The sequence below is a fragment of the Rhineura floridana genome, chromosome 19 (genome assembly GCF_030035675.1).
Source record: "Rhineura floridana isolate rRhiFlo1 chromosome 19, rRhiFlo1.hap2, whole genome shotgun sequence".
Taxonomy (NCBI): domain Eukaryota; kingdom Metazoa; phylum Chordata; class Lepidosauria; order Squamata; family Rhineuridae; genus Rhineura; species Rhineura floridana.
The window spans coordinates 13,401,198-13,413,392 of NC_084498.1; the positions used below are offsets into that span (position 1 = coordinate 13,401,198).

Genomic DNA, 12,195 nt, shown 5'->3' on the forward strand with positions numbered 1-12,195 from the left:
GGGATGGCTGACCTAATTTGAAGGTCTAGCAGATACACTCCATCTTATAGAATGCTTTGCTCTGAGACACCAAATGCACAAAAATAGTCCTGTAACAATTTATTTCTTGTGGCATTAGTCACAATAAACCCGTAAGTCTTCAAGGTGCCACAAAACTCTGTGTGTTTACTCTGGGATAATGAGTGATATTCAGGGCTAGTCCTTGAAATTAATAGACATAACTAACTTAGGTTCATTAATTTCAATGGGTCTAGTCTGAGTATGACTTAGCTGAATACAACCCCAAACCTCTTTTACTATATTCAAGAACATAATGCTCAGGAACATATTTGAACAATTTGATTGGAGTTAAGGACATATCTACACCACCACCACCACCACCATCCTATATAGCAGGTGTGAGAAACCTTTGGCACTCCAGATGTTGCTGAATTACAGCTCCCATCAGCCCCAGCAAGCATGGCCAAGAATGATGGGAGTTGCAGTTCAGCAATATCTGGAGGGACAAAAGTTCCCCACACCTGCTGTAGAGTAGCAACAAGCTTATTCTCTGAGTGTGGATTCTTGGCACCACCTCTGCACAACAAGGAGGGGTGAAAGGGATTGAGGGAGTCCCAAGATTTGCAGAAGTACATATTTTCAAAAAATATTTAGGGAAAATAAACCAAATAGGGGACCCCAAAATTGCTCAAGGAGAGCTAAGCATGCTTATGGAGTGCTCACTGATGGGGAAGAAACATGGAAACCCAGAGATGAGGGGGAAGGCATGTCCTGGAAGATGACATGGCACACTGGCTGGAACTCTGTGCAGGAGCATTCTATACTGCAATGTTTTGTTGCATGTCTCATCTGCATCTATTAATCTCAGTTCTCAGTGAAATGGAATGGAGTGGAATGCCTGGAATTAGAAACTGGAGAACCCCACTCTGCAAGGAAGAAATTCTAGCCCTTGCTTAGACATTGGGTCTTGTATTCAAGTAATGTGTGAGCTTTATGTTTTCAGCTGAACATACTTGGAATCTCCCTTCAGACCTTCACAGGAAATTAGGGATGGGGGGGGGAAATGTATTCAGTTCACATTTTGATGCTAACCTGCCTAATTTTCACTTTCCAAACCAATAAGTGAACCAAAACACAGCTATCCTTCAAAACCAGCACTTCCCAAAATGTTGTGCCATAGCTTTCCAACCAAAAAGCATGCACAAAAATGTTAGTGACAATAACGTACAACACCATTAGTCGGTGTGGTGTAGGGGTTAAGGTGTTGGACTATGACCTGGGAGACCAGGGTTCGAATCCCCACACAGCCATGAAGCGCACTGGGTGACCTTGGGCCAGTCACTGCCTCTCAGCCTCATGAAAACCCTGTTCAAAGGGTCGCCATAAGTCACAATCAACTTGAAGGCAGTATATTTACATTTTGCCTGCAGAAGTGCATATATTGGGAAAAAAGCAGCCCAAACTGTGCATCCATTTTCACGCAGACTTTTTTAAAAATGTGCAAATTAGTGCAGAAATGGGAAGGAAACCACAGGAGTCTGCACATGCCATGGGGACATAAGAACATAAGAAGAGCCTGCTGGATCAGGCCAGTGGCCCATCTTTCGTAAGAATTTCTGCTAATAAACCTATTTTTGCATGCAGTTTTGACTAATCTTCTGGGTTTTTTTGCAAGCAGTGTCTCCAAATACAATGAATTTTTGTATTTTTCATGAATCTACTTCTTTTACACCCCCTAAAACATGCATTTTTGGAAACACTGGTTGGTTGGAGAACTGCAATGCAAAATTCAGATGTCACAGCATGGCTGTGTTTTGGTTGTCATATTGTTTCAGAAAGTGCGACTTTTGCCTTTTAATGCAAACTGAATTGACTTTCTCTCCCATCCCTACCCACAACTTCTGCAGTGCATACCATGCATTATTCCAATTGCCTTTTGGCATTCTGCAGAGATCATGTCTTTGTTGTGAAATAAATACATACATAAACCTCTCCCCGCAGCCCCATGTGTGAAGGAACAATTACAATGATGGTTGTGCACAACTCATCCGAGTATTGGAAAAGGGGCCCAGGGCAGGGGTGGACTCTTAATGACGCTACCTGCCGATGATGGGTTTGTCCTTGACAAAAGCAGCCAATGACGTGGAGGGAGTGGGAACATTCACAGTATCATGTTCACCAGAAATCAGAGGGGAGAATTGGACACAGAGATGTCGCAAATGGGCTACAGCGTGGCAGATATTGCATGGGCTGAACATCAGTTACATGCATAACACACAGCAGAATCCAATACAATACATGAGAAGAGTTACTGTTTTCTTTACCTTCTAATACGCATAGATAATTTTAATAGATCCTGCTTCCTGTGGGTAACAAAGCAATCTTTTCTGGACCAGGAGAAAAGACAGCAGGCAGAATAGAAATGCAGTGTGTCATTCTCCAGGATAGCTATCCAGTGTGGCTATTAGCATGATAACTAGCATGCTACATATGTATGTTCAGAAAGTTGAGTCAAATACCTATATGCACCATGCAACTGAGCACAAATTGCTGGAGAACAGCAGCAGAGGAGAACTAGTGCTCTCATGTCCTGCTTGAGGACTTCCCTGAGGCATCTGCTGATTGGCCACTGTAAGAACAGTATGCTGGACCAGAACGGCCTTTGCTCTGATATAGCAGGGCTCTTATTATGTGAGCACATGCATGAAGTCAATGCATTGGCATACCAACTTTTTTTTATGTGGCATTGTTGGCTATTTTTCAGCACCTCTGAAGCCTGGTCTAGACAAGCAGGTCATCACATGACGAAAATGTTTCTAGACCATACCAGAGGTCTCTGCCCAGGCCACACGTTCTCTCTTTAGCCAAACCTCTTGGTCCTGCTCTGAACCTTCTCAAGTGCTTGTGCCTGTCTGCCTTCTACATTTAAACATATATCTTACCCTGTTACTGCTGCTTGATCTCTCAGTGGCATTTAATACCACTGACCATGATATCCTCCTGGATCGACTCAATGGAATGGGTGTTGGGGACACTGTATTATGGTGGTTCTACTCTTACCTTCAGGGTTGTGTCTGAAGAGTAACAATGGGTAAGTTGGCCCCCTGGCACTTGTGCTATGGGATTCTGCAGGGTACTATTCTCTCCCCAGTGCTATTCAACATCTATATGGAGCCATTGGGAGCAGTCATTAGGAGTTTGAAGCAAGGTGTCAGCAATATGCTGATGACGCACAGCTCTATTTCTCCATAACATCTGAATCAGGAGAGTTTGTGAATGCTCTGGATCAGTGTCTGAATGCTGCAGTCAACTGGGTGAGGGCCAATAAATTGTGCTTGAATCCTAGAAAGAAGGAAGTTTTGAGTAGGTGGTTCCCATGTCTTGGACATAGGCAGGTTACCTGTTCTCAATGGGGTCGTGCTCCCTCTAAAGGACCAGGTTCGTAGCCTAGGGGTATTCCTGGATTCATTTTTGTTGCTAGAGGCTCAAGTATCCTCTGTGGCTAGGAGTGCCTTTTACCAGCTTTGTCTGGGGCACTAGGTACAGTTGTTCTTGGACAGGGATACTCTGACCTCTGCAGTCCATGCATTGGTTACCTCGAGACTGGATTTCTGAAATGTACTATATGAGGGGCTGCCCTTGGGCCTGGTTCAGAAGCTCCAGCTGGTGCAAATGCGGTGGCCAGACTGCCGATGGGAGCACATAGCTGACAACATGTGACACCACATTATTATTTATTATTATTTATTTAATTTATTAGTCGCCCATCTGGCTGGTTGTCCAGCCACTCTGGGTGACGTACAAGATAAAACAATACATTAAAACATTAAAATTTAAAACCATAACAGTAAAAAACCTAACCCACCCCAAAAGCCTGCCTGAAGAGCCAGGTCTTCAAGGCCCGGCGGAAGCTTATCATAGAAGGGGCATGGCGGAGATCATTTGGGAAAGAGTTCCACAGGGTGGGGGCCACTATTGAAAAAGCCCTCTCTCTAGTCCTCACCAGTCTAGCTGTTTTAACCGGTGGGATCGAGAGAAGGTCTTCTGAGGCTGATCTTGTTGAGCGGCATCCCTGACGATGCTGGAGGCGCTCCTTCAGATAGACTGGGCTAAAACCATATAGGGTTTTAAAGGTCAAAACCAACACCTTGAATTGGGCCCGGTAAACAACCGGTAGCCAGTGCAACTCCTTCAGCACTGGAGTGATGTGATCTTGCCGGCGGCTGCCTTTAATCAGACGAGCCGCCGCATTCTGTACCAGTTGCAGCTTCCGGGCCGTTTTCAAGGGTAACCCCACGTAGAGCGCATTACAGTAGTCTAGGCGAGAGGTGACCAGGGCATGTACTACCGGTGGGAGCAGATGGTTGGGAAGGTAGGGGCGCAGCCTCCGTATCAGATGGAGTTGATACAGCGCCGCCCGGCTCACAGCCGAGACTTGAGCCTCCATGGTCAGCTGGGAGTCAAGAATCCACATACTGATGACATTGCAGCCCAAATCTCCTGATGATTGCCCCCAGCGGCTTTATATAGATGTTGAACAGCATCGGGGAGAGGATGGAACCCAGTGGCACCCCACAAGTGAGAGGCCAAGGATCCAAAACCTCATCCTCCAATGCCACTCTTTGGTACCTACCAGAGAGGAAGGAATGGAACCACTGCAATACAGTGCCCCCCATGCCTAACCTCTTCAGGCGGTCCAGGAGGATAACATGGTCAACGGTATCGAAAGCCGCTGAGAGATCAAGGAGGACAAGGAAGGTGCATTTGCCCCTATCCCACGCCCTCCTCATATCATCTATCAAGGCGACCAAGGCTGTTTCAGTCCCATGTCCAGGCCTGAAGCCCGATTGAAATGGATCCAGATAATCCGCTTCCTCCAAGTGCGCTTGCAACTGTTTTGCCACCACCCGCTCAATCGCCTTGCCTAAGAATGGCAAATTTGAGACTGGGCGAAAGTTGTTCAGATCTTGGGGATCCAAGGAGGGCTTCTTTAGAATTGGTTTTATTACTGCCTCCTTGAGCGATGATGGCATTACTCCCTCTTCGAGAGATGTATTTACCACCATCTTGATCCCCTCATCCAGTCTATCTTTGCAGCTCATAATGAGCCACGATGGGCAAGGATCGAGTAAGCAAGTGGTTGGCTTTAAGGTTGAAAGCACCTTGTCCACTTCATCAGATGGAAGAAGCTGGAACCGATCCCACACCACCAGAGCACCACTGGTCACCTCTGGCTCGCTCACTGTGTCCACAGCTCACGGAATAGCACTCTTAATACGATCAATTTTCTCCGCAAAGTGTTTAGCAAACTCGTCACAGGAGGCCTTAGCATGTTCCATTGGTTCCGGAGCAACTGGACCGACCAGGGTCCGGACCACTTGGAACAGTCTCCTGGGACAGCACTCTGCAGATGCAATAGAGGCAGCATAAAAATCTTTTTTTGCTGCCCTTATTGCCGCATGATAGGCTGCCGCAGCCGCTCTAACATGTGTCCGATCGTCGTCGGAGCGAGATTTCCGCCACCGGCGCTCTAGCCGTCTCACCTCCCGCCTCAGAGTTCGTAACCGTGGGGTGAACCACGGTGCCGTCTGAGTTCTATTCAGGGGGAGAGGGCATTTCGGAGCCACCCAGTCTAATGCCCTGGCGATTGCGGCATTCCACCCCTCCACCAGGGTCTCAGCCGAGTGGCTGTGTGCATGCTCCAGAGAATCCCCAAGCGCATTCAGGAATCCATCAGGATCCATCAGACGCCTGGGGCAGACCATTTTAATAGGTCCTCCACCCCCATGGCAGTGCATGGGCTGCCCATTACTACTGAACCAGGTTCAAGTATTAATTTAGAAAGCCCTAAACAACCTAGGACCAGGGTATCTTAGGGACCTTCTGAACCCTTATATCCAAGCTCGATCACTGAGATCATCTACAGGAGCAGCATTGGTCATTCCTGAATTGGCAAGGCTCATTTAACACTGACATGAAATTGAGCCTGCAGTGTCATCGGCGCAGTTCTCTGGAATGCTCTGCCAACAGAGATTCAGCAGGCGCCTTCTGTTTTAACTTTTAAATGCCTACTGAAAACCTTTCTGTTCTGCCACTTTGATGTTTTAACAAAATAGCGGTATACAAATACATTTATAAATAAATTATTGGCAATCTCATATAGATATCTGTTTGGACATGTTGTTGTTGTTGTTATGTGCCTTCAAGTCGATTATGACTTATGCTGACCCTATGAATCGGTGACCTCCAAGAGCATCTGTCATGAACCACCCTGTTCAGATCTTGTAAGTTCAGGTCTGTGGCTTCCTTTATGGAATCAATCCATCTCTTGTTTCGCCTTCCTCTTTTTCTACTCCCTTCTGTTTTCCCCAGCATTATTGACTTTTCTAGTGAATCATGTCTTCTCATTATGTGTCCAAAGTATGATAACCCCAGTTTCATCATTTTAGCTTCTAGTGACAGTTCTGGTTTAATTTGTTCTAACACCCAATTATTTGTCTTTTTTGCAGTCCACGGTATCCTCAAAGCTCTCCTCCAACACCACATTTCAAATGAGCTGATTTTTCTCTTACCACTTTTTTCACTGTCCAACTTTCACATCCATACATAGAGACATATGGACTGCTTATATTAATATGTATGTTTAAATTAGGATGGATAGATTATTTTGATTGTTAATATGAGCCAACACTTGTTTCCCCTTCTTGCTATATTTACATTGAAAGTAAAACAAAATAATAATTTAAAGAACAGATTACAATCAAGGAAACAGGGGTTGTTCCTAAAATATATATCTCAGGTGTCAAAGCCCAGAATAAAGTGGCATATCTTCAGTCTACAACGAAAGCTACATAGTGAAAGTGCCAGTTATAGAGCATCTGCTTTGCATGCAGAAGGTCCCAGGTTCTATCCCTGGCATCTCCAGGTAGGGTTGGGAGAGAATCCTGCTGGAACTCCTGGCAAGCCACTGCCAGCCAATGTAGACAATACTGAGTTAGATGGACCAATGGTCTGACTCAGTATAAGCCAGCCTTCTATGACCCACACCTCTGTGGGGAGGCAATTCCACACCTTAGGGGTTGTCACAAAGAATCCGCTGTCCTGGGCAGCCAAGAACTTCTGAGGGCTGTTGGTGCAAAGTGGCAGCAGCAGCAGCACTCCTCAGGGTCCCCTCATCCACCACGCCTCACTCTGAGGAAGAACCCCAGACAGCCTAGGAGTGTCTGCACTGCTGCCACTAATGCAGCAGCAAAAACCACTTTATGTTAAAACTCAGAGAAGAACAAGGGCAGCACACACCCAGAGAGGATAGAGTAGCGGCAGGTCTGCCTGCCTCTGCTAACACAACCTCTGACACCTTCCCTGAGGCCAAGATTCAAAGTGACTCTGTGTCATCTACAGTTTACTAGATCGGTGGCCCAGGCATCAATGGAACACAAGAATGGGTTTGGCCAGCCTATTGAGAAATTACCTGGTCATACTGGAGTGCCTTGTGGGATTTACTCGCATACTGGAGGCTCAAGCGATTCTTTTCACACACAGCATCATTCAGTTCATTTTCCTAGAACATAAAAGAGAGAAGGTACTAAAGCACATGGTGACATCTTATTAAGTGACTTCAATTAGCCAGCGGGGCATGCCTCTGACACACACACTGGGCATTGTATTTTTGGGGAGGGGCATGCTGGAAGCACTCAGGGATGAGAAACTGGATGCTGCCTTATAAATAGTACTCCAGATGTAGCTGGACTGGCACTGAACAGAGAGGAGACATTGCTTTTTGTCAAGCATAGTGACCTGATTGTAAGAAAGAATGATTCCATTCAGTTTTGTGCTAGTATGACCACACCTGGGTCACTGTGTCAAGTTCTGAGTACCACCTTTTAAGGCATTGACAAATGGAAGCATGTCCTGAGGAGGTTGACCAGGATGGTGAAAGGTCTGGAAACCAAGTCCTAGGAGGAATGGTGGAAAGAGCTGGGAATGTTCAGCCCGGAGAAGAGAAGATCGAGGGGAGACATGAACAATAAGCAGTCTCCAAATATCTGAAGGGCTGTCATGCAGAAGATGGAGCAGACCTCTGTTGCTCCAGAGGGTAGGATTAGAACTAATGCATGGAAATTGCAAGGAAGCAGATTTGGCTAAATATTAGGATAAACTTTCTAAAGGTGAAGGCTGTTTGACAGTGGAACATACGTGTGTGTATGTGTGTGTGTGTGTGTGTGTGTGTGTGTGTGTATGTGTGTATGTGTGTGTGGGCTCCCCTTTGCTCACAGTATCTCGTATCTCAAGGATACTGTAGCTGCATCCTGCATTGTAGATGCTACACTGAACAGTGGGTTGGACTAAATTACCTCCAAGGTCCCGTCCAGCTCCACAGTTCTATTTTGGGTCAGACCATTTGTTCATTTAGCCCAATCTTCTCTGCTTTGGAAGCAGCTCTCCAAAGCTTGAACTATTTTTATTTATTTATTTTTATTTAACAATATTGATATAGCACTTGAATGTAAAGATCTCAAGTGGTTTACAAAAAAAAATGAAATTATCAACAAGACAGTTAAAAATTAAAACAGCTACTAACTAAAAAAAACCTGATGAATATCAATGTGTCTGGATAGGCTTGCCTAAACAAAAAAAAACTTTAGATGTCCTGCTTACTGAGATCCTTTTCACTGGAGAGGAATCTGGGTACTGAATCTGGAACTTTCTATGTTCTGAGCATCTGCTTTCCTATTGAGCTATGGCCTTTTTCAGGACTGAACTGTCCTAGTGGAGAATGAATGACTATTCAACTGGCTGAAATCTCTAGCAATTCTGCAAATCAATATGGTAAAATATTTTTCCCCACAATGCCAGATGTAAGACGAAATTGAACACAGAGGCACCCAAACAGTCATGCTGACTGTAGATCCTACATCTATAGCCTGAGGAATGTCAAGTCACGTATCCAGCTTGTGCATCACCACTTCCAAGCTCTACTCAAAGGAGAAGACACTGTGGAGAGGCCTACTAATGGCTGTTGGCCATGGTAACTAAACAGAACCTTTAGGAACAGACATAATGTAACAGCCACAGACATGGTAGTAAAGAAGTCTCTTGAACAACAATAGGTCAGAGCTGGTCAGGTGTTAATGCATTTTTAATAATAATAATAATAATAATAATAATAATAATAATGAGTTTATCTGCCATCTAGGATGGGAGGTTGCATGCATGCAAACCAGTATTTTTATCACTGTAGGTTGCATCCCCCATACCAGGCCTGACGCTAGCACATGGCAACTTTCAACAATTGCCAGGGCCCCATCACCATGGTGGGGATCACCAGAGTTGGGTGTTTGAGCCACCATTTAATATTTTCTCATAATGGCCCACACTGAAGCTATATTAGGGTTACTATGGGAAATATAAAACAGCAGCTCACAGCCACCCTGCCAGCAGGCAAGACCACAGTTGAGGGCCCCACCCACATTGGGAGGTCCTCAACACATTGCCAAGGGCCCTGTCAAACCTGCAACTGGCCCTGACCTGCAGGATCAGGTACTGAGAAAACGGGGGTCAATTCATACAACCATTTGGGAAAAGCCTGATCATAACAGCCCCAAGCTCATCAGAAGGAGGTTGTCTGTACACACTGGATACCATGCACAGGACTCAGTTTTCGGTATGCACCAGTCTTATGCAGATCTGGCTCCTGAAGAAAAGCAAGGAAAGTGCTAGGCAAAACTCCTTAGGGAGGGGTCTTGCAGGTAAGGTGTCACAGACATCTAGTTAACAATATCAATGCAGAGCATTCACTTAGCATGGGTAGACAAACTTGTGGCCCTCCAGATGTTGTTGAACTACAGCTCTCACCATCCCTGACCACTGGCCATGCTGTCTGGAGCTGATGACAGCTGGGAGTCCCACAACTTCTGGAAGGCCACAGGTTCCCCACCCCTGACTCCCTGCACAACTGAATATGCAAAAGACTCTCAAATTTATCATTTACCTAAAAAGAGGAAGGGGGGGGGGAAAGATGCACATTATTATTTCAACAGAAGGTACTTCTTGCCTTTAAAATAGCTTTTTAAAATTCATTTATTTATTTTGTTTGTTTGGCCATTATTTTGATCAAGGGATTAGTGGTGTATTTTTAAGAAGTTAATTATCCCTTGCTGTATCCACATATGCACTGACAGTCAAATGAGGTGTTCCATTTAACCTGTTCAAAATCAATTTCTTCCCAGCCCTGGCAGCTGCTGTCAAAGACAAGGAGGCTAGAGAGTTTAACAAATCACAACACTGAAATATTATCTGTCTTGTCTGTCTCTGTGTCTATGTCTCTGTGTGTGTAACCAGAGTGATGAAAAAAACAAGCAAGAGTTCCAAAATGTTGCAGTTATCATCAGCTGATGAGTCTTGGATGGCTCTCCATTAAATAATTATGCAATTAAATCTTGCTTAAAAAAAACAGAGAGAAATGCATCAAAGAAAGAGAGGTTTAATTTAAAAAGAAAATTCTTAAATAAATCTCTTAAATGAAGAATAATGATGGTGAGTTTATTAGCATCAACAACAGGATAAGGATTAAAAATGCTGCAAGAGAAAGCAACCAGCTCAGTGGCTTTTCCTAATAAAATGCAGATCTGACATTTCTTTTTTGCATCTCATGGATTCTATCCTGGTGGGAACACAAATCTTACAGGCACCTACAGTATATAATATAGAAATGCTTGTTCCACATCCAGAATATTTTTGGAATATGCCCCAAAGCCACTCTCTAAATCATAGCTGGTCAGGTAAAATTCTTTACTTTTATAAAAAAGAACTTATTTCCTGGTCAGGTAAAATTCTTTACTTTTATAAAAAAGAACTTATTTTCCAAAGTGAATGCAAGCATTTTGGACAAAGTCTGAGATGAAAACAACTGGAGGATAAAGTCCACACACCCCGCAGCGCCACCACACACCATGTATTTTTAATAAAAGGTCTTTTGGGCATCCATGAGATTCCTCAGGAAAGTAATCCCCTCCCTCCTCTGGCCCACCATGTTCCAGTTTAGTAGGAAATCAGGCTACTGAATGGCTTAACAGGTTTGCATTCTGTAATTCCCTATAAAAGAAATATGAGCTCATTTGTGAAGACAATAAATGCTTTTTTAAAAAAAAAATTACCTTATAAATCAGTTGCATCTTTGCAGAAAGAAAGCCAGAATCTCTTCCAAGGTTTAAAATAAATGCAATATTTACTATATATGCACACAAACAACACCACCACCACAATATATTTCAATGGGTACAAGGCCAAAAGAGTAATAAAAAAAAATCACAGTGGGGAGATGGCTTCAGTAGATTTCACGCAATCTGACACCACTGTCTGTGTATCAAGGCTTGACATCACCCAGAGTTAAGCATCTGCTGTCCTGTGTTCCAGTTAGCTCTTGCATCATTTTTTTGTATTTGAAAACAAAAGCCGTGCACTTCTGGAATGTAAAGCTATTCAGTGTGCTTTAGTTTGGGTGGGGTTGGAAGAGACAGCACTGCTCTTTTTGTGAGTTATTGTCTCTTTCAGGCATTCTGAATCCTCTGCATTTGACATGCTGCCTGAGAATTTGTTCCCATCATTTGCCCCAGGATTTCTCAGAGCGTTGCAGGGCAGGTGGGAGAGAGTGATGACCTACCAAATTGGACACAGTCCACCTGCCATGTATCATAGCCTGCTGGATGCTTGAGAACCCCCTCCTCTTTTTTGTTGGCCGCGCAGACAGCAAACTAAAACCAAGCAAGCCCAGAGGGGTTATCAAGCACCTGGTGGGCTGCATTTGACCCAAGGGTCAAGTTCCACTGGCCTGCCCTAGAGGGAGTTCAGGAAGACACGCTGAAGTAGAGTGGGGCACAAGAAGTTAGAAAAGACTGAGAGACATTGCAGCCTGAAATTAGGCTTCGAAATAGCCGTTTGTCTGGTTGCCTGTGGCAAGTAAAAATTATATCCAGAAGAAAACATGAAGTTAATGTTACTGATCCACCTGACAGGGTTGTTGCAATGATTACTGAGATAATACATGTAATGATCTTGGTATACTCCAAAGGGCTAAGATGAGGAACCTGAAATCCTCTAGATGTTATTGGACTCCAACTCCCATCACCCCTACAATTGGCCTTGCTGGCTGAAGCTGATGGAGTCCAACAAAATCTGGAGGCCCACAGATTCTTC

General features: G+C 44.4%; 1 protein-coding gene across 13 annotated transcripts in view; it reads right to left on the reverse strand.

Annotated features, from left to right (window-relative positions):
* RIMBP2 (RIMS binding protein 2) overlaps positions 1–12,195 on the reverse strand; it is a 274,019-nt gene that overhangs the window by 102,229 nt on the left and 159,595 nt on the right. For all 13 annotated transcript variants that reach the window (XM_061602674.1, XM_061602665.1, XM_061602672.1 and 10 more), the window contains one exon: positions 7,472–7,561. In XM_061602674.1, coding sequence (XP_061458658.1) covers positions 7,472–7,561 — 90 coding nt within the window. The remainder of the gene's footprint in view (positions 1–7,471; positions 7,562–12,195) is intronic.